Source organism: Nerophis lumbriciformis, linkage group LG11, assembly GCF_033978685.3.
Source record: "Nerophis lumbriciformis linkage group LG11, RoL_Nlum_v2.1, whole genome shotgun sequence".
NCBI classification, from domain to species: domain Eukaryota; kingdom Metazoa; phylum Chordata; class Actinopteri; order Syngnathiformes; family Syngnathidae; genus Nerophis; species Nerophis lumbriciformis.
This window is the reverse complement of record NC_084558.2, coordinates 41,702,519-41,723,819: the sequence shown is the minus strand read 5'-3', so window position 1 is coordinate 41,723,819 and position 21,301 is coordinate 41,702,519. Positions and strand designations below refer to the sequence as shown.

The following is a 21,301-nucleotide window of genomic DNA, read 5'->3' as shown; positions in this document are numbered from 1 at the left end:
AACTGCAATTATATATTTTAAAATGGTGTTAATATTTATTGTTTAGATTTTTTTTTTTAAATATATATTTTGTTCTATTTATCATGTAATATTTGGTAGCTAACCGTTCACCACCACAATGATGAACTGTACAAACTAGTCATGAATGATGCAGCACTGACCTACATTATTCAAAGAGGAGCTATGTCCCCCTCTGGTGGCCAACATATCGCATCACACATGCACTGTCAGTGTGATGCTAACGTTGCTGCTGCTCCTTTCTCCACCTAAAAAAAAAGATACATCCACAAGACTGACTGACAGTGCGGCTGCAGCGTCCACATGACGTCATCTGCCGTCGTCTTGGTGGAGACCTGGTCCAGCTGAAGTCAGCATCATCAGCATCATCATCATCCCCGCCGCCATGGAGGTGAACCGGGATGAGGCTGAACGCTGCATTGACATCGCCGCCGCGGCGCTGAGCAGCGAGCAACCCGAGAAGGCGAGGAGGTTCCTGGAGAAGGCCCAGAGACTCTTCCCTACCGAGAAGGCGCGGGGTGAGTGCATGACACTTGAACGCACCACCTGCTTGCACGGACGTACACTATGTCCGAGCTGCGTGGGGCCTGTAAACGCAACACAGCCATGCAGCTTAGCAGGCTGATCGTGTTAGGATGTTTTTTTTCTGTAACCTTCCAGACACATCTGTGTTATTTTTTTTCCTTAAGTGCTGCTGGAGCTCATCTCCAAGAATGGATTCACTCCCAGACAGGACGCACACTTGAATGGAGACTCAGGACCAAGACAACGAACAACACAAAGTCAGGACACCACAAGACCTGAAGAGAAAACCTCAGATACCTCAAAGTCCTACACCGCAGACCAGGTGGATGCTGTGAGAAGGTATCTGTCCATCTCCATCTATATTTATGTACGAACCGTGAAATAAGCAGGGGCGTCCATGATAACGTTGCTTGGATGGCAACATATGTTGCTCCAAAACCAGTATGTACCTTTCAGCATTAATGGTGCCTTCACAGATGTGTAAGTTAGGCACGAATACACCCCCATACTATCACAGATGCTGGCTTTTGAACTTTGCGCCTATAACAATCCGGATGGTTCTTTTCCTCTTTGTTCCGGAGGACACGACGTCCACGGTTTCCAAAAACAATTTGAAATGTGGACTCGTCCGACCACACAACACTTTTCCACTTCGCATTAGTCCATTTTAGATGAGCTCGGGCCCAGCGAAGCCGGAAGCGTTTCTGGGTGTTGTTGATACATTTGCATAGTAGAGTTTTAACTTGCACTTACAGATGTAGCGACCAACTGTAGTTACTGACAGTGGTTTTCTGAAGTGTTCCTGAGCCCATGTGGTGATATCCTTTACACACTGATGTCGGTTTTTGATTCAGTACCGCCTGAGGAAACGAAGGTCTGTAATATCATCGCTTGCATGCAGTGATTTCTCCAGATTCTATGAATCTTTTGATGATATAACGGACCGTAGATGGTGAAATCCCTAAATTCCTTGCAATAGCTTGTTGAGAAATGTTGTTCTTAAACTGTTGGACAATTTTCTCATGCATTTGTTCACAATGTGGTGACCCTCGCCCCATCCTTGTTTGTGAATGACTGAGCATTTCATGGAAGCTGCTTTTATACCCAATCATGGCACCCACCTGTTCCCAATTAGCCTGTTCACCAGTGGAATGTTCCAAATAAGTGTTTGATGAGCATTCCTCAACTTTCTCAGTCTTTTTTGCCACTTGTGCCAGCTTTTTTGAAACATGTTGCAGACATCAAATTCCAAATGAGCTAATATTTGCAAAATAGTAGTACTTCGAGAGCGAAGTGTTTTCCGAGGTGTATTGGTGAATAAATGTTTGAGAACCACTGAACTATAGCAACAAAAGTGTTCCATTATTTTTCTTTTTGCTAACTTTCAAACCACGCTATATTTCTATTTTGCTACGTACACTTGAAGTTTGTATTTATATAATTCATTATTTTTGGGTGATTTCATTTTTTCCCGACCTAATTTTGTAGATATTTTTGTAGTGTTATTGGAATTTTAAAATGTGTTATCAGTTTGCAAATTGTATTCATCATTTGGTTTTATGTTTGTAATTTTACTGTCATATCTTATTAATTTTAATTTATCCTAGGCTAGCATATCAGTATTTTCATTTTTAATATTTGTTTATTGATTTCTTCAAAAAGACAAATGATCATTTTTGGTTATTTTGTAATTGTTGTTTTTACCATATTTTCAGGATATGTATTTTTTATTTTACTTTTTAAATTATTTTACAGTTGTATTTAACATTTATATAGTATTTGTTTTTTGTAATGTAATATTCTTGTATGTATATATATATATATATATATATATATATATATATATATATATATATATATATATATATATATGTATGTATGTATGTATATATATATATATATATATATATATATATATATATATATATATATATATATATATATATATACATATATATATATATATATATATATATATATATATATATATAAAATTCACATTAGTATTTTAATGTTTAATATTTATTTGTTTAAATGTTTTAATATTATATTGGCAATCTATTCATTGGGATTATTTGTTTTTTTAACTATATTTTTAAGATATATCGGTCGTCTTTTATTTTTGTCATTCTTTTTACAATTGTATTGACCATTTATACAATATATATTTTTTGTAATTGTATTTTAATATTATTTTCATTATACATTATATATATATATATATATATATATATATATATATATATATATATATATATATATATATATATATATACAGTATATATTAATGTTACAATATTTATTCATTAAAATTGTTTAAAGCTTATTTTGCCAATTTATAAATTGGGGTTATTTGTTTTTTTAACCATATTTTTAAGATATATCGGTCGTTCTTTATTTTTGTCATTCTTTTTACAATTTTATTTAACATTTCTATTTTTGTAATTGTTTTGTAATATTTTATTTATTATATATTCATATTATATTTGTGTTTTGATGTTTGTTTCTTGATTTTATTATGTATATATATATATATATATATATATATATATATTATTATTTTTTTATTTTTTTATTTAATTTTTTTTTTAATTATTATTTTCGACTTACCGCATTTTTTGTATATGTTGGTTATTTATTTTGGAATTAATTTTAGATTTAATATTTGTATATACAGTACATTTGTAATTGTTCTAAATATTATTAAAAAATTTTTTTTATTTATTTTTTTTTAGTTTATATCATTTGTATTTTTGTTGTATTTTTTATTCAATCTTTATAGGTTTTAGTTGTCTTTCTTTTATTGAATATTATTTATCTTTTTTACTATTTAATATTTGCATTTATCTCTTTATTTTAATGTGTATGTTTCTTCTATGTGTCATTACTTTAAGTTCCCTATTCATATTCATTTTGGTCATCTATTTAAATAATTTTAATTGTATTTTATGATTTCAGTGTTCCAGTTCAAAACTCCATGATCATATTTGCAGGCTCTAACACGTTGTCTTCTGTGTGCAGGATCAAACAATGCAAAGATTTCTACGAGATCCTCGGCGTCAACAAAGACGCTTCTGAGGACGAGCTGAAAAGATGTTACAGAAAACTGGCGTTGAAATTCCACCCGGATAAAAACCACGCTCCCGGTGCCACGGATGCGTTCAAAGGTGATCCGTAATATTGTCCTGAAAACATCTTTGACGATGATGTCACTAAACGTTGTCTCCCGCCAGCCATCGGGAACGCGTACGGCGTGCTGAGTAACGACAACAAAAGACGACAGTACGACGAGTGCGGCGAGGAGAGGAGGCATCCTTCCAGACACGGGCCGGACCATGGCAACTTTGATGCTGACATTTCGCCAGAGGACCTCTTCAACATGTTCTTCGGAGGAGGTTTTCCTGCAAGTACGTCGAACACTTTCACTTTCACTTTCACTTTCACTTTCATCTTTAGTCACCTGCAGAGGGTTCAACACCTGTCTTCCACCCAGGTAGTCAACACACAAACGGGAGGATGAGACACCAGAGGCCGCAAAGAAGGGAAAGGCAAAGAGATGTAAGTTGGCTGAGAGCCGAGCAATGTGGGATGTTCGCCACTAGGGGGAGACAGTGTGGCATACAGTCCACAAGCTACTATGTACTGTATAGTCCAGGGGTCGGCAAACAAACTCTCGAAAGAGCCATTTTGGACCGAAAATACAAAAAACTAATCTGTCTGGAGCCGCAAAAAAATGATATATAAGTGTTATAATGAAGGCAACACATGACGTAAGTGTCTATATTAGCTATGATAGCCTACTATCAAAATGACTATGTGTCGCAGGCTGAAGCAAATCTTCGTTGACAGAAATGTTGAAATGTAATATTTATTCTACACATTTTTACAACATTAGAAACCATTAGTAAAGCAGAGGCTACTCAGAAGGTGAGATAACTCCTGGAAATTACTGGCTTTAAATGTCCAAAGTTATAGATGTGTGTGTCCGAGTTAAAGAAAACGGCATGCTGTCTTCTTTTAATAGATTTATTACAATCTTTGGCAAGCTCGGTAACGTTTGCTGTGGTCTGGAACAACATGGCACACAAACAACGATCTGAAATGCAGCCAATATTACATACAGATAATGTGTCACGAGACACTAAATTACATACAAAGAGGATAAGAGTAAAGGATATTAAATGAGCCTTACAAATGAGGCATAATGATGCAACAGGTACATACAGCTAGCCTAAATAGCATGTTAGCATTGATTAGCTTGCAGTCATGCACTGACCAAATAGGCCTGATTAACACTCCAGCAAGTCGATAACATCAACAAAGCTAACGTTTGTGCATTCGCGCACAGTATAAAACTTTTGGTGGACAAAATGAGACAAAGAAGGAGTGGAAGATTTTGCATGTAAACAAACTGTCGCGTCACAGTCCACACTATGGTGAGTTCAAGAACTGCTGAAATTAGTAGGACAAAACAACGTTCACCAAATAGTCTCATCAGTGAAGCATACACACAAACATATTAAAAAGTGGGCTTTCTAACAATTGGGAAGGTTTGTGTCATGTTTGTCCTCAAACATAAAACATACTAAAACAAAAAACTTATTTCCCCCCATCTTTTTCCATTTTCAATCCTTTTTTAAAATGGGGCGGCACTAAAGAGCACTAAAGAGCCGCGGGTTGCTAACCCCCGGTATAGTAGAAGTTGTGCTTATAGTTCAAACTTAAAAAAAATAAAAAGTTAAATTTTTAGAAATGAGTGCATTGACAAAGTGATAATTTTATAAACTGTAAAAATGAAAAAGGTGAAACTAAATAATTATTAGTGATGATTAAAAAAGATAATGCTTTTAAAATGACAGAGTAATTATACTGTAATACTGTACATGGTAATTGGGATTTGTTATATATATTGTATATATTATATACTGTATAGATAATATGTAAATATTACATATATGTTATATTTTATATTGCTGTATGGTACATTTTTAGTCTACTTTATACATTTTGTTTTTGCATTATCCTTTCCATCCTTTGTAACTGAGCTACCGTGTGGACCAATTTCCCTTGTGGATCATTAAAGTTTGTCTAAGTCTAAATACATTTGATAATTGAATTGAATAGAAAAATAAAGCATTTATATGAATAATATAAAATCAATATAATTTAATATTTTTAAATATACAATTTAAGTAAAAAATTATGCTGCAATAAATATTAAATTGCAAGTTTAAATACGTGTCACATGTCTGTTTCCTTCCTTCCATTGAAAATAACAACAACGCAATTCAAAATGAATTCAACTATCTTCAAAACATTGAAAGTGCAAAATAAAAAAACTCTCATTTCAATGCATTTTCTTTATTTTCATGACTATTTACATTGTAGATTGTCATTGAAGGCATCAAAACTATGACACTTGTAAAGTGAAAACCATTTCAGGTGACTACCTCTTGAAGCTCATGGAGAGAATGCCAAGAGTGTGCAAAGCAGTAATCAGAGCAAAGGGTGGCTATTTTGAAGAAACTAGAATTCAGTTATTTCACCTTTTTTTGTTAAGTACATACCTCCACATTTGTTCATTCATAGTTTTGATGCCTTCAGTGACAAATACAATGTAAATAGTCATGAAAATAAAGAAAACACATTGAATGAGGAGAAGGTGTGTCCAAACTTTTGGCCTGTACTGTGAATGTGTGTGTGTGTGTGTGTGTGTGTGTGTGTGTGTGTGTGTGTGTGTGTGTGTGTGTGTGTGTGTGTATATATATATATATATATATATATACACACATATATGTATGTATGTATGTATTTGTATATATGTATATGTGTGTATATGTATATATATACAGTATATATATGTATATATATATATATATATGTATATGTGTGTATATGTATATATATACACAGTATATATATGTATATATATATATATATATATATTTATATATATATATATATTTATAATTTGTAGTGTTTTTTTAAACACGTTTTTCATTTTAAATTTGTATTTAACATTTGGATTTTGATTGTCATTTTATTGTAATATTTTATTCATTATTCATGTATCGTATGTTAGTATATCAGTGCTTTCATTTTTAATATTTGCTTAATGATTTCTTCAAAAAGACAAATTATAATTTCGTGTTATTTTTTGAATTTTTTTTTTTACCATCTTTTCAAGATGTGTTAGTCTTTTTTTTTTAAATTTCTTCTAATTTATTTTACAATGAATAATATATATTTATTTTTAAATAATAATATAAATATATGCAAATGACTGTAAAAAGGCATGCAACCATATTACCCCCATTCGAAAGCTTCAAAATGCTCAAAAAAAGAAAGAGAAAAAAAAAGTACAATTTAATCACTTTTTTCTTGGTAAAAACACACCAATTTTGACAAAAACACAGTTATTTTTTAACCTAAAAGAATATTTAAAAAAAAGAGGATGTAATATCATGAATACGATTTAGTAAAAATGGCCTAAATTGTTATATATTAATATATTAATCTAATTCATGATATTTTATGGCTTTTATGTAATTGCTATGCTGCTCATGGCCACCAGGGGGCATCCATGCACAGTATCTGCATTGTGTCGCCTATGCTGTGCTGCATGAAACATGAATGAATTATGTCTCATTATGTATCTTACATTTCTTGTTATTTTGATTTTGTTTTTTTTCCTTCTTCTTCAGGGCGGCCTGGCTCTCTTCGTGCAGGTGATGCCCATCCTCGTCCTGGTCATCGTGTCGGCCCTCAGCCAAATAATGGTCAACAGCCCCTCCTACAGCCTCAGCTTTCGCCCGTACGTTAAAAAAAAATAAAACATTTTGTTTTAATATTCACGCCTTATTCCCTTCGTTGCGCCGTGCTCTCCTCAGATCAGCGGGCTACACGCAGAAGAGGCTGACGGAGAACCTCAAGGTGCCGTACTACGTCGGCGAGCAGTTCCCCAAAGAGGTCAGCAGCGGGAATTTGAAGCGCCTGGAGCAGACGGTGGAGGACGATTACATTTCCAACCTGCGCAACAACTGCTGGAAAGAGAAACAGCAAAGTATGTACTTTTAATACCAGCTGCAGCATCTAGTATAGTGTAATATATCTGTCTCGTGTTTATATATTTAGTATGTAGGTCAGCATGGCCATTAACGCTCACTGGACACTACATTAGGTACACCACCGCAGTCTAAATACAAGCATTCTGCTTTAACAAAAGTAATAATGCACTTTTTATTGAGACTCTCTTAATAATTTCAAAGTTATATTCACCATTTAGACTACTAAGTAGAACTCCTTAGCTTTGTGTTGGCTAAGCTATCTTTAAATAAAAAATGTATACATTTATTCCAAAATATTTACATTCATTTGCATCCGAAACACAAAAAATATTCAGTTGATTTTTACATTTTTTATTTAAGTGTGTAAAGGATATCACCACATGGGCTCAGGAACACTTCAGAAAACCACTGTCAGTAACTACAGTTTGTCACTACATCTGTAAGTGCGAGTTAAAACTCTATTACGCAATGCGAAAACCATTTATCAACAACACCCAGAAACGCCGCCGGCTTCGTTTGGGCCCGAGCTCATCTAAGATGGACTGATGCAAAGTGGAAAAGTGTTCTGTGGTCTGACGAGTCCACATTTCAAATTTTTTTTGGAAACTGTGGACCAAAGAGGAAATGAACCATCCGGATTGTTATAGGCTCAAAGTTGAAAAGCCAGCATCTGTGATGGTATGGGGGTGTATTAGTGCCCAAGGCATGGGTAACTTACACATCTGTGAAGGCGCCATTAATGCTGAAAGGTACATACAGGTCTCCTCTCTGAGCTGCCACCTTAACGTGGTAGAGGAGTTTGCGTGTCCCAATGATCCTAGGAGCTATGTTGTCCGGGGGCTTCCATGCCCCCTGGTAGGGTCTCTCAAGACAAACAGGTCCTAGGTGAGGGATCAGACAAAGAGCAGCTCGAAGACTTCTATGGAAATGCAAGAACCGAGACTCAGATTTCCCTCGCCCGGACGCGGGTCACCGGGGCCCCCCTCCGAAGCCAGGCCCGGAGTTGGGGCACGATGGCGAGCGCCTGGTGGCCGGGCCTGTCCCCATGGGGCCCGGCCGGGCACAGCCCGAAGAGGCAACGTGGGTCCCCCCTCCAATGGGCTCACCACCCATAGCAGGGGCCATAGAGGTCGGGTGCAATGTGAGCTGGGCGGTAGCCGAAGGCAGGGCACTTGGCGGTCCGATCCTCGGCTACAGAACCTAGCTCTTGGGACGTGGAACGTCACCTCGCTGGGGGGGAAGGAGCCTGAGCTAGTGCGAGAGGTAGAGAAGTTCCGGTTGGATATAGTCGGACTCACCTCGACGCACAGCAATGGCTCTGGAACCAGTTCTCTCGAGAGGGGCTGGACTCTCTTCCACTCTGGCGTTGCCAGCAGTGAGAGGCGACGGGCTGGGGTGGAAATTCTTGTTGCCCCCCGGCTCAGAGCCTGCATGTTGGAGTTCAACCCGGTGGACGAGAGGGTAGCTTCCCTCCGCCTTCGGGTGGGGGGACGGGTCCTGACTGTTGTTTGCGCTTACGCGCCAAGCAGCAGCTCAGAGTACCCACCCTTTTTGGATTCACTCGAGGGAGTACTTGAGAGTGCTCCCCCGGGTGATTCCCTCGTTCTACTGGGGGACTTCAACGCTCATATTGGCAACGACAGTGAAACCTGGAGAGGCGTGATTGGGAAGAATGGCCGCCCGGATCTGAACCCAAGTTGTGTTTTGTTATTGGACTTTTGTGCCCGTCACGGATTGTCCATGACGAACACCATGTTCAAGCATAAGGGTGTCCATATGTGCACTTGGCACCAGGACACCCTAGGCCGCAGTTCTATGATCGACTTTGTAGTTGTGTCATCGGATTTGCGGCCTCATGTTTTGGACACTCGGGTGAAGAGAGGGGCGGAGCTTTTTACCGATCACCACCTGGTGGTGAGTTGGCTGCGATGGTGGGGGAGGATGCCGGACAGACCTGGCAGGCCCAAACGCATTGTGAGGGTTTGCTGGGAACGTCTGGCAGAGTCTCCTGTCAGAGAGAGTTTCAATTCCCACCTCCGGAAGAACTTTGAACATGTCACGAGGGAGGTGCTGGACATTGAGTCCGAGTGGACCATGTTCCGCACCTCTATTGTCGAGGCGGCTGATTGGAGCTGTGGCCGCAAGGTAGTTGGTGCCTGTCGTGGCGGTAATCCTAGAACCCGTTGGTGGACACCGGCGGTGAGGGATGCCGTCAAGCTGAAGAAGGAGTCCTATCGGGTTCTTTTGGCTCATGGGACTCCTGAGGCAGCGGACAGGTACCGACAGGCCAAGCGGTGTGCGGCTTCAGCGGTCGCGGAGGCAAAAACTCGGACATCGGAGGAGTTCGGGGAAGCCATGGAAAACGACTTCCGGATGGCTTCGAAGCGATTCTGGACCACCATCCGCCGCCTCAGGAAGGGGAAGCAGTGCACTACCAACACCGTGTATGGTGCGGATGGTGTTCTGCTGACCTCGACTGCGGAAGTTGTGGATCGGTGGAGGGAATACTTCGAAGACCTCCTCAATCCCACCAACACGTCTTCCTATGAGGAAGCAGTGCCTGGGGAATCTGTGGTGGGCTCTCCTATTTCTGGGGCTGAGGTTGCTGAGGTAGTTAAAAAGCTCCTCGGTGGCAAGGCCCCGGGGGTGGATGAGAGCCGCCCGGAGTTCCTTAAGGCTCTGGATGCTGTGGGGCTGTCTTGGTTGACAAGACTCTGCAGCATCGCGTGGACATCGGGGGCAGTACCTCTGGATTGGCAGACCGGGGTGGTGGTTCCTCTCTTTAAAAAGGGGAACCGGAGGGTGTGTTCTAACTATCGTGGGATCACACTCCTCAGCCTTCCCGGTAAGGTCTATTCAGGTGTACTGGAGAGGAGGCTACGCCGGATAGTCGAACCTCGGATTCAGGAGGAACAGTGTGGTTTTCGTCCTGGTCGTGGAACTGTGGACCAGCTCTATACTCTCGGCAGGGTCCTTGAGGGTGCATGGGAGTTTGCCCAACCAGTCTACATGTGCTTTGTGGACTTGGAGAAGGCATTCGACCGTGTCCCTCGGGAAGTCCTGTGGGGAGTGCTCAGAGAGTATGGGGTTTCGGACTGTCTGATTGTGGCGGTCCGCTCCCTGTATGATCAGTGTCAGAGCTTGGTTCGCATTGCCGGCAGTAAGTCGGACACGTTTCCGGTGAGGGTTGGACTCCGCCAAGGCTGCCCTTTGTCACCGATTCTGTTCATAACTTTTATGGACAGAATTTCTAGGCGCAGTCAAGGCGTTGAGGGGATCCGGTTTGGTGGCTGCAGGATTAGGTCTCTGCTTTTTGCAGATGATTTGGTCCTGATGGCTTCATCTGGCCAGGATCTTCAGCTCTCACTGGATCGGTTCGCAGCTGAGTGTGAAGCGACTGGGATGAGAATCAGCACCTCCAAGTCCGAGTCCATGGTTCTCGCCCGGAAAAGGGTGGAGTGCCATCTCCGGGTTGGGGAGGAGATCTTGCCCCAAGTGGAGGAGTTCAAGTACCTCGGAGTCTTGTTCACGAGTGAGGGAAGAGTGGATCGTGAGATCGACAGGCGGATCGGTGCGGCGTCTTCAGTAATGCGGACGCTGTATCGATCCGTTGTGGTGAAGAAGGAGCTGAGCCGGAAGGCAAAGCTCTCAATTTACCGGTCGATCTACGTTCCCATCCTCACCTATGGTCATGAGCTTTGGGTTATGACCGAAAGGACAAGATCACGGGTACAAGCGGCCGAAATGAGTTTCCTCCGCCGGGTGGCGGGGCTCTCCCTTAGAGATAGGGTGAGAAGCTCTGTCATCCGGGGGGAGCTCAAAGTAAAGCCGCTGCTCCTCCACATCGAGAGGAGCCAGATGAGGTGGTTCGGGCATCTGGTCAGGATGCCACCCGAGCGCCTCCCTAAGGAGGTGTTTAGGGCATGTCCGACCGGTAGGAGGCCACGAGGAAGACCCAGGACACGTTGGGAAGACTATGTCTCCCGGCTGGCCTGGGAACGCCTCGGGAGCCCCCGGGAGGAGCTGGACGAAGTGGCTGGGGAGAGGGAAGTCTGGGCTTCCCTGCTTAGGCTGCTGCCCCCGCGACCCGACCTCGGATAAGCGGAAGAAGATGGATGGATGGTACATACAGGTTTAGGAGCAACATACGTTGCCATCCAAGCAACGTTATCATGGACGCCCCTGCTTATTTCAGCAAGACAATGCCAAGCCACGTGTTACGACAGCGTGGCTTCGTGGTAAAAGAGTGCGGATACTAGACTGGCCTGCCTGTAGTCCAGACCTGTCTCCCAATGAAAATGTGTGGCGCATTATGAAGCCTAAATGGAGACCCCGGACTGTTGAACAACTTAAGCTGTACATCAAGCAAGAATGGGAAAGAATTCCACCTGAGAAGCTTAAAAAATGTGTCTCCTCAGTTCCCAAACGTTTACTGAGTGTTGTTAAAAGGAAAGGCCATGTAACACAGTGGTAAAAAATGCCCCTGTGACAACTTTTTTGCAATGTGTTGCTGCCATTAAATTCTATTAATGATTATTTGCCCCCCAAAAATTAAGTTTTTCAGTTCGAATATTAATTCAATTGAATATAAGTTGAAAAGGATTTGCAAATCATTGTATTCTATTTTTATTTACCATTTACACAACGTGCCAACTTCCCTGGTTTTGGGTTTTAGTACATATTGATCCATTATATTACTTGTGATTAAATCCTGGATCTCATAGTGTTGTGCGGGTGTACCTAATGAAGTGACTATTTGACTCTTATACGTTCAAAACATGAAATCATTTAACCTCCAAATGATCTTGTTTTTTCCCCCGCCAGAGGAAGGCATGCTTTACCGGGCTCGCTATTTCGGCGACACCGACCTATACCAGAGGGCGCAGCGGGCCAGGACGCCGAGCTGTGCCAAGCTCTCCGAGATCACGGCGTCCTACCAGGGCTGAGGCGTCCTGCGTCAACACACCCGCTGTGAGTCACGGGCGCTCAAGTTCCGATCTTACCTTTTGTCCTGTCCTCCGTCCTGAGAAGAGCTGGCTGTAAATACACGAGCTTTAATGGAAGCGCCGGAACACGCAACAAGCGCGACGGAGGGTGAGGATTTCGGTGGACCTGACTTGCACCTTCTAACCCGTTGAAACTATGCAGTAATGTTGTCCTTGACCTCATTGTAACACCGCAGTTTCCTTTTATTCCGTTAAAAATCGATATTTTAGCCACTTAAAGCAGGGGTGTCCAACCCAGTGTTGGACGAGCTAGCTATAATAATAATAATAATAATAGATTTTATTTGTAAAAAGCACTTTACATTGAGTAAACAACCTCAAAGTGCTACAGTGTATTAAAAAAAAAATTAAAATAAAAAGATAATAAAAAAAATAAAAAAATAAAAACTAGAACAGCCAAATAGCTAAAACTAGTATGCATATATCTAAAAAAAGAAGGGTTTTTAAGCCTTTTTTAAAAGTGTCCACAGTCTGTTGTGCCCTCAGGTGGTCAGGGAGAGCGTTCCACAGACTGGGAGCGGCGGAGCAGAAAGCCCGGTCTCCCATTCCCTATGCTAAGCATTAGCATACATTTCAAATAAAGGTGCAATATTATACTGTTTTGTTTTTACTCAATAGTGTTTTGTCCAAAATCTAACCTTGATGGTGAAACTAGGACAATTTAAAAGCCTCACTGGGAACATGCTAGCACGCTTAAATGTTTCCAGCTAGCGCTGTTTGTCCATTTTTGACATACACAATGTAACTCTGCACGTCCATCCATTCATCCGTCCATTTTCTACCGCTTTGTCCCTTTGGGGGTCACGTGTTCATCGTGATATGTCACGTACAACAACGTGAAATGAAGGAACGGAACAGGGGCACGCAAGCGTTAGCGACATTAGCAAAGCTATGTTAGCATTTTTAGCCTTAACTCTGACGCTAAATGTTTTTTTTTTGTTTTTTTTCTTGGGTTATACTTGTATAGCGCTTTTCTACCTTCAAGGTACTCAAAGCGCTTTGACAGTATTACCACATTCACCCATTCACACACACATTCACACACTTCCAGTCGTTTTGGTTTGAAGTTCAAAGTTTGTCATTCCGTAATTTTTTTATTTTAATTTCAAATTTTTTTTTTGTTTTTTTCTAGATTTAAGTTCAAAGTTTGTCATTCTGTCATTTTGAATTTAATTTTTAATCTTTTTATCTTTACGTCAGTTTTTTTAATTCAAGTTTATAGTTTGTTGTTCCATGAATTTTTATTTGTTGTTGCATTATTTTTTTAATTTAAATTTAAAGTTTTTTTGTTCTGTCATTTTTATTACATTTTGATGTTTGTCCTTCCTTCATTTTTTCATTTAGGTTCAAGGTTTGTCGTTCCGTAAATTTTCAATTTAAGTTCAAAGTTTGTCATTCCGACATTTTTTAAATCTAATTTCAAAGTTTGTTGTTTTGTTTTTTAGATTTAAGTTCAAAGTTTGTAATTTTGTCATTTTAAATTTAAGTTTAACGTTTGCCGTTACGTTCATTTTTTTTAAAATTTAAGTTCAAAGTTTCTCATATTGTCATATTTTAATTTAGGTTTAAATTTTGTCATTCCGTCATTTCTTATCGAAGTTTGAATTTTTGTCATTCACTCATTTTTCAATCAAAGTTCTAATGTTTGTCATTCCGTCATTTTTTATCGAAATTTTAATTTTTGTTATTCTGTCATATTTTATCGAAGTTTGAATTTTTGTCATTCTGTTATTTTTCATTGAAGTTCTAATTTTTGTCATTCCGTCATTTTTTATCAAAGTTCCAATTTTTGTCATTCCGTAATTTTTTATCGAAGTTCTAATTTTTGTCATTCCGTCATTTTTTATCGAAATTCTAATTTATGTTATTCTGTCATTTTTTTATCAAAGTTCAAATTTTTGTCATTCTGTAATTTTTCATTGAAGTTCTAATTTTTGTCATTCCGTCATTCTGTTATTCCGAGTCATTCTGTGATTTTCTACCTAAATGAAATAAAGTGTATTGTAATGGCAGCGGCGATATGAAGGAGGAAGTAATTACAGTTCACTACACAATATTACCATCGCTGTGGTATGTTCTTTTATAACCTGTTTTGATTGCGCGATTACAGAACGTTTAACAAGCTGAATATTACATGTTATTATTATTAAGTAGGTAGAGAAGGTTAAAACATTGTCATGCAGAGATATGAATGCTATTAACTTGTACAACATGTAAAGTACAGAATATCAGAAACATTTATTCAGCTAGAAAAAGTATCACCTAACATTTTTGACAGTCAAAGCACGTTTGTAACAATCCACATTTTGTGTTACTAATGCGTAAAACTGATATCTAAACATGAAAGTGTAGCTCCTCTCCTCTAAATGCAAGTGCTCCTATAGCAAGAATACAAAATATGTATTCCTGCACAATACAAACTCTGGCAAGACACCAGTCAAAGCATGTTTGTAACAATCCACATTTTGTGTTACTAATGCGTACAACTGCTATCCAAACATGAAAGTGTAGCTCCTCTCCTCTAAATGCAAGTGCTTCTATAGCAGGAATACAAATTATGTATTCCTGCACAATACAAACTCTCGAAAGACTCCAGTCAAAGCATGTTTGTAACAATCCACATTTTGTGTTACTAATGCGTACAACTGCTATCCAAACATGAAAGTGTAGCTCCTCTCCTCTAAATGCAAGTGCTCCTATAGCAGGAATACAAATGATGTATTCCTGCACAATACAAACTCTCGAAAGACACCAGTCAAAGCATGTTTGTAACAATCCACATTTTGTGTTACTAATGCATACAACTGCTATCTAAACATGGAAGGGTAGCTCCTCTCCTCCAAACGCAAGTGCTCCTAAAGCAGGACTACAAATTCTGGCAAGACTCCAACGTACTGCTGCAATTTTATTCATGTTTTTTTAAAAGCGTGTTTATGTCCTTTTTGTGTGGAGAGGTTTCATAAAGGAGAATGTCTAAAAACATTTAATTAAAGCAAATAAATTGTCCAGTCATGGTATTAAAAACTAAAAATGGTATACTTAATAATGACAAAAAATGATATCTTTCTGAGATATCGCGATTAATTTTGAATCGTGGGACGGCAAATGGCCCCGTGTGCCGCACTTTGGACACCCCTGAGTTAAAGTTTCTGACCTTGTATAGCAGTTGGAATGTCCTCAGTTAGCAGTTTGTTAGCAATTTAGGATGACAAACAGATATGAAATGCCATTATAATGCTATATATGACCTGTAGCTGCACCTTCATCCAGATTCTCACCAAAACCCTGTCACTTGTATGTGTCCCACTTTTTTTTTTCCTGTTAGTATTGTTTTTTTTACTGCAGGGTTACAAAAAATTAAAAACCGCTGCACAAGAGTGGCCGCTTTGTTTTGTTTGGATGCTGCTGAACAAAGCGAACCGCCCCGTCAGCACTTTTTCGGAGCGCCTCTGTGGGAAAGTTTCTGGGCGCACGTGCTGGACGTGCAGCATGTGCCGGGGTGGAACTGCAGTGTCGTGTTCCTTGCAGAGTCCTCCTTTTGTGTGTGTGTGTGTGTGCGTGTGTGTGTGTGTGTGTGTGTGTGTCATCATGCACTTTTTAAACTCAAGTATTCACTGTGCATTTTGCATGTGACACAGGTGGTCACCTAAACTATGGGCCACTTCATTGGGTACACTAGCCCAATAAAATGAGAGGAAATTCTGCCATTTTAAAAACGGTTTTAATTCAAACGTATGTATATCATTAATGATTATAAATCATTATTTTTAATATTTTATATTATTTAGTAATTTTTATGCATTTTTTAAAACTTTTATATAATTTTTTATTTATAACATACTGCTGCATTTATATTGTTTTTCCATTATTTTGTTATTCATAATATAAAAAACAAACATTTACATAATATTAAAATTATTTTTGCATTAACTGCACTGTGCCATGCTGAGGTCAGTTTATAATATTTTGACCATCACGTGCAACTAAATAGATTTTTAATTAACATAAATGATGGATGAATAATGATTATCGATAAAATATAACAATTTTTTTTATTAATTTTTAATTTTTTTTTAAATGATTTACTAATATGATAAAATTGCCAAATATAGCAAATATATTACTTACTAATATAATTTAAATTGAGTTGAATTATACTAAATATTGAACAGTGTTATAAAACAATAAAAGATTGTCATGAATAAAGACTTATAATGGTACTGTAATTACAAAAATATTTTTTTTAAATATCTAAAAAAAAAAGGGTGTCACGGCCACTCTCCCAACTGCGCCACGCCGTCCCTACAAAACAATTATAACACAATTAAAATAGTTACTATAAATTTGTGACAGCATTATAATGATAAAGTAATTGCAATTTTTTTTTTACTTTTAATAAATAATTTTTATGTATAGGAAAATTATAAAAAACAAAAACATTTTTTTTATTATTGTAACTTCTATAAATGATCAAATACAACAAATATAAGAATTACTGATTTAAATAATTGAATATTAAATATTGAAATATTTTATAAAATAATTAGCATACATTTGTAATAGCATTAAAAAGATAAAATATATGTAAATGTAAAATATTATTTTAGGTATATGAAAATTATGAAAAAATACAATATAATTGTTTTTATTATATAATAATACAATTGTACAATTTCACAAACATATTCATTACTAGTATTATATAGATAATTTAATAATAATAAATATTGGAACATTTTATAAAACAAAAATAATTACGATAAATTATTGATAGCAAAATATATATTAAACGTTTTTTTTAGGTACATGAAAATTATATAAAAATAAAATGTTTTTCATTTGTATAATATCCTGATATAATAATATAGTGAAAATAATAACAAATATTGAAACAATTCATAAAATAACAAAATAATTACTATAAATGTGTGATAGTATTATAATGATACAGTGATTACAAAAAATATATACATGTAATACATTTTTTTTGGTATAATGAATAATGTTTAATGGTTTTTTATTTTTTTGTTCTATGACCTATATAGGCATTATTTTTTACTTTCCTATTAAAGTGTTTTTAAATAGATTTATTTGATCCTAAAACCAAGACATAACGACACAACACGATTTGTTAAAAAAATAATTTATTCCTTTTTTTTGCTACTATATGAAAATAGAAAAGAAAAGTGCAATGTCGTGAACATTTGAATATCAAACAATAAATTAAACTGTGAGAGAAGCATGAAGGACACGTCCACACAGGCGGGGAATGACACTAGAAGCTGCTTGCTCGGCGTACAATCAAATTATACGGATGCCATTTTGCTCCTCCCAAAATTGAGCGTATAGCTTAGCTGCCGTCAGGTGGTGGTTTCCATAGAAACGGAGGTACACTGGGAGAATGCGACGTTTGTACCGCATGACATCCTTTCCACCTCACAGTCACAGTGATGTGCCTTCAACACTCCTCAATGAGAAGCTCCTCAGAACAGTAAAGTTTCTTCTTGATCACACGGAACCCCGTGCTCAGCTTAATCGCCTGCGAGGGAGATTTGGGGCTGAAAAGTCCTTGGATTTTAGGCCACAGGCCGCCGGAGTCCAGCCTCAGCACCAGAGTCAGCTGGAAGGTGGGCACCAGGTAAGGGTCCACGGAGAGCTGGACCACGCTCTCGTAGCACAGCGGCCCCTGCTCCACGCACAGGTCGATGAGCGCCCCCCGCAGGCCGCACGGCTCGCTGGCCGCCAGGTGGAGGAGCTCCTGGCCGATGTGCTCCAGGAGCTTCTCCGGGATGAGGAGCTTGGCGCACCTCAGGGCGCAGTCCGAGTCCTTGGCCTCCTTGAGGCTGCTCTCGATGAGGTCCACCACTTCTTTCAGGATGGTCTCCTCCATGGGGTCGTAGAAGAGGTCGTCGGCGGAGGGGGAGAGCTCGCCGGAGACGTCGGACGCTGTTGGAAGAGACCGTCGATTAACAATTAGCACAAATGTGCATCAGCTGAACTTTTAGGGCAGGGGTCTCCAACCAGCGGGCCGCTGGACTGAGGTTCAAAGTTTGTCCTACCGTTATTTGTTTTAATCTAATTTCAAAGTTTGCTGTTCGGTTATTTTGTATTCAAGTTCAAAGTGTTATTACGTTATTTTTTTAAATTTAATTTCAAAGTTTGTCGTTCGGTTAATTTTCAATTTAAGTTTCAATGAGTATTGTTACATCATTTTTTAAATTTAAATTCAAAGTTTGTCGTTGAGTTATTTTGGATTGAAGTTGAAAGTGCATCGTTTCAAAATGTTTTTGGTTTCAAGCTTTGTCACTGTCATTTAAGTTCAAAATGTCAATTATTAAATCAAGTTTTACGTTTTTTGTTCCATCCATTTTTTTAAATTTAATTTCAAACTTTGTCATTGTGTCATTTTTTTTAATTTAAGTCAAAGGTTTGTCGTTTCGTAATTTTTTTTATTTAACTTTGTCAAAGTTTGCCATTTTTCTTTTTTTTAAATTTAAGTTTAAAGTCAGCCATTTATAAATTTAAGTTAAAAGTTTGTCACTTTGTCATTTTTTAAAATGTCTTTCAAAGTTTGTCGCTCCGTAATTTTTTTTAATTAAGTCAAAAGTTTGTTGTTTTCGTAATTTTTTTTACTTAACTTTGTCACAGTTTGCCATTTTGTCTTTTTTTTATTCATTTAAGTTTAAAGTCGGCCATTTATAAATTTAAGTTAAAAGTTTGTTATCGACTTGTCCGCCCGAATGCAGCTGAGATAGGCTCCAGCACCCCCCGCGACCCCGAAAGGGACAAGCGGTAGTAAATGGATGGATGGAAGTTTGTTATTTTGTCATTTTTTAAAATGTCTTTCAAAGTTTGTCGCTCCATAATTTTTTACATTAAAGTAAAGTTTGTCGCTACCTAATTCATTTTTTTAAAATGTCTTTCAAAGTTTGTCGCTACCTAATTTTTTTAATTAAGTCAAAAGTTTGTCGTTTCGTCATTTTTTAAAATTTGATTTTGTTAAAGTTTGCCATTTTTTATTTATTTAAGTTTCAGATAAAAGTTTATCATTTTGTAAAATGTCTTTCAAAGTGTCGCTCCGGTATTTTTAAAATTAAGTCAAAAGTTTGTCGTTTCGTCATTTTTTAAAATGGAACTTTGTCAAAGTTTGTCGTTTTGTCGTTTTTTTTAAATTTAAGTTTAAAGTCGGCCATTTATTAATTTAAGTTAAAAGTTTGTCATTTTGTTATTTCTTAAAATGTTTTTCAAAGTTTGTCGCTCCGTAATTTTTAAAATTAAGTCATAAGTTTGTCGTTTTGTCATTTTTTAAATTTGATTTTGTCAAAGTTTGCCTTTTTTTTTAAATTTAAATTTAAGTTAAAAGTTTGTCTTTTTTTTTTTTAAATGTCTTTCAAAGTGTCGGTCCGGTATTTTTAAAATTAAGTCAAAAGTTTGTCGTTTCGTCATTTTTAAAAATTGAACTTTGTCAAAGTTAGCCATTTTGTCTGTTTTTAAAATTGAAGTTTAAAGTTGGCCATGTATTAATTTAAGTTAAAAGTTTTGTCATTTTTTTAAAATATCTTTCAAAGTATGTCGCTCTGTCATTTTTCAAGTTAAGTCAAAAGTTTGTCGCTTCGTCATTTTTTTTTCATTCAACTTTGTCAAAGTTTGCCATTTTGTAATTTTTTTTAAATTTATTTCCAAGTTTTTCGTTCTGTCATTATCTCATCTTCCATTCCGTTATTTTTGATTGAAGTTTAAAGTTGGTAATTTCTTAATTCTACTTCAAAGTTTGTCGTTCTGGCATTTTTAAATGTGAGTTATTTCAAAGTTTGACATTCGGTCTTTTTTTTTTTTCTTCCAAAGTTTGTCGTTCTGGCATTTTTCATTTTATTTCAAAGACTGTCATTCCGTCATTTTTTTCAGTTTAAGGTCAAAATGTGTCGTTTTGTCATTTTTTTTTTTGAGTTCAAAGTTCACTGTTCCGTTATTTAAGATTACCGGTTAAAAAAAAAAATCTAAGTTAAAAATGTGGCGTTCCGTCAAACTTGTATTTACCATCAAAGTTTGTCTTTCCGTTATTTTGCACTGAAGTCCACTAAACAAAAGACATACAGCGCATCACTTCATAACAACAGCGCTATGGTTATTCCCACGGCTGGTCTTTTATCTTTAACCAGAAAGGATCGGGTCCTTGGACTCCCAACGGTTGCACAGCCAGAGTTGCTTTGTTCACCTGAGTCTGAGAGGTCGCTCCTGCTGCTATTGTTGGACTTGGACTCCAGGCTGCCGCTGCTGAAGTCGGCCAGTCTTTGCACCATTTTGCCCCACGACAACCTCCTGGGACTGCTGTCCACTGGAGAAGGAGGTGAACTGTCCGAGCTTTGCATGTTTGTCAAATGCATCTGCTGAGGAAAACAACAAAGAAGGATGTTATTGAAGAAACAAAGAAAAATGCTTCTTTACCGTAATGTCATGTGTTGCGCGCATGCAAAAAAGACTTCAAAGTGCTTACCTTGTAAGGAAAGGCAAATAAAAAGGCGTTTATTGTCTGCAAAAAAACAACTCCTGTCCTCCTGCGTCTGGGACTTGCCTCTCTTCCAGCTGTCGAGCTCTGCGGCGTCTCGCTTGCCCCGCAACAATGTTTATATAAGGCCGCCGAGGCCACGCCCTCTCCTGCGGCGGACAGCCAATCAAAAAGCGAGG

At 37.9% G+C, this 21,301-nt stretch overlaps 2 protein-coding genes across 3 annotated transcripts; one reads left to right on the top strand and one right to left on the bottom strand.

Moving 5' to 3' along the window:
* Positions 1-113: 113 nt before the first annotated feature.
* Positions 114-14,560, top strand: dnajb12b (DnaJ heat shock protein family (Hsp40) member B12b). Its single transcript, XM_061966561.2, has 8 exons — positions 114-536; positions 708-882; positions 3,565-3,710; positions 3,777-3,950; positions 4,037-4,101; positions 7,248-7,357; positions 7,434-7,606; positions 12,435-14,560. Exons 1-8 carry the CDS (start codon positions 404-406, stop codon positions 12,554-12,556), a joined length of 1,098 nt encoding a protein of 365 aa, XP_061822545.2. The 5' UTR covers positions 114-403; the 3' UTR covers positions 12,557-14,560.
* Positions 14,561-17,743: 3,183 nt separating this feature from the next.
* On the bottom strand, positions 17,744-21,301 carry ddit4 (DNA-damage-inducible transcript 4). Of its 2 annotated transcripts, none has more exons than XM_061966563.2 (3): positions 21,111-21,301; positions 20,832-21,003; positions 17,744-18,562 (listed from the first exon to the last, which is right to left on the bottom strand). In XM_061966563.2, the coding sequence occupies exons 2-3, from the start codon at positions 20,998-21,000 to the stop codon at positions 18,075-18,077; spliced, it is 657 nt and encodes a 218-aa protein (XP_061822547.2). In that variant the 5' UTR covers positions 21,001-21,003; positions 21,111-21,301; the 3' UTR covers positions 17,744-18,074. The 2 variants fall into 2 exon arrangements, with proteins under 2 accessions (XP_061822547.2, XP_061822546.2); XM_061966562.2 differs by having other exon boundaries at positions 20,832-21,000; positions 21,111-21,265.

Bases quoted from the DNA above. Each gene is read 5' to 3' on its own strand.
- dnajb12b (XM_061966561.2), top strand. From the start codon at position 404: ATGGAGGTGAACCGGGATGAGGCTGAACGCTGCATTGACATCGCCGCC. The intron at 537-707 runs GTGAGTGCATGA...TTTTTCCTTAAG, and splicing joins CCCTACCGAGAAGGCGCGGG to TGCTGCTGGAGCTCATCTCC. The intron at 7,607-12,434 runs GTATGTACTTTT...TTCCCCCGCCAG, and splicing joins CTGGAAAGAGAAACAGCAAA to AGGAAGGCATGCTTTACCGG.
- ddit4 (XM_061966563.2), bottom strand. From the start codon at position 21,000: ATGCATTTGACAAACATGCAAAGCTCGGACAGTTCACCTCCTTCTCCA. The intron at 18,563-20,831 runs GTGAACAAAGCA...CTCTTCCAACAG, and splicing joins GAGCGACCTCTCAGACTCAG to CGTCCGACGTCTCCGGCGAG.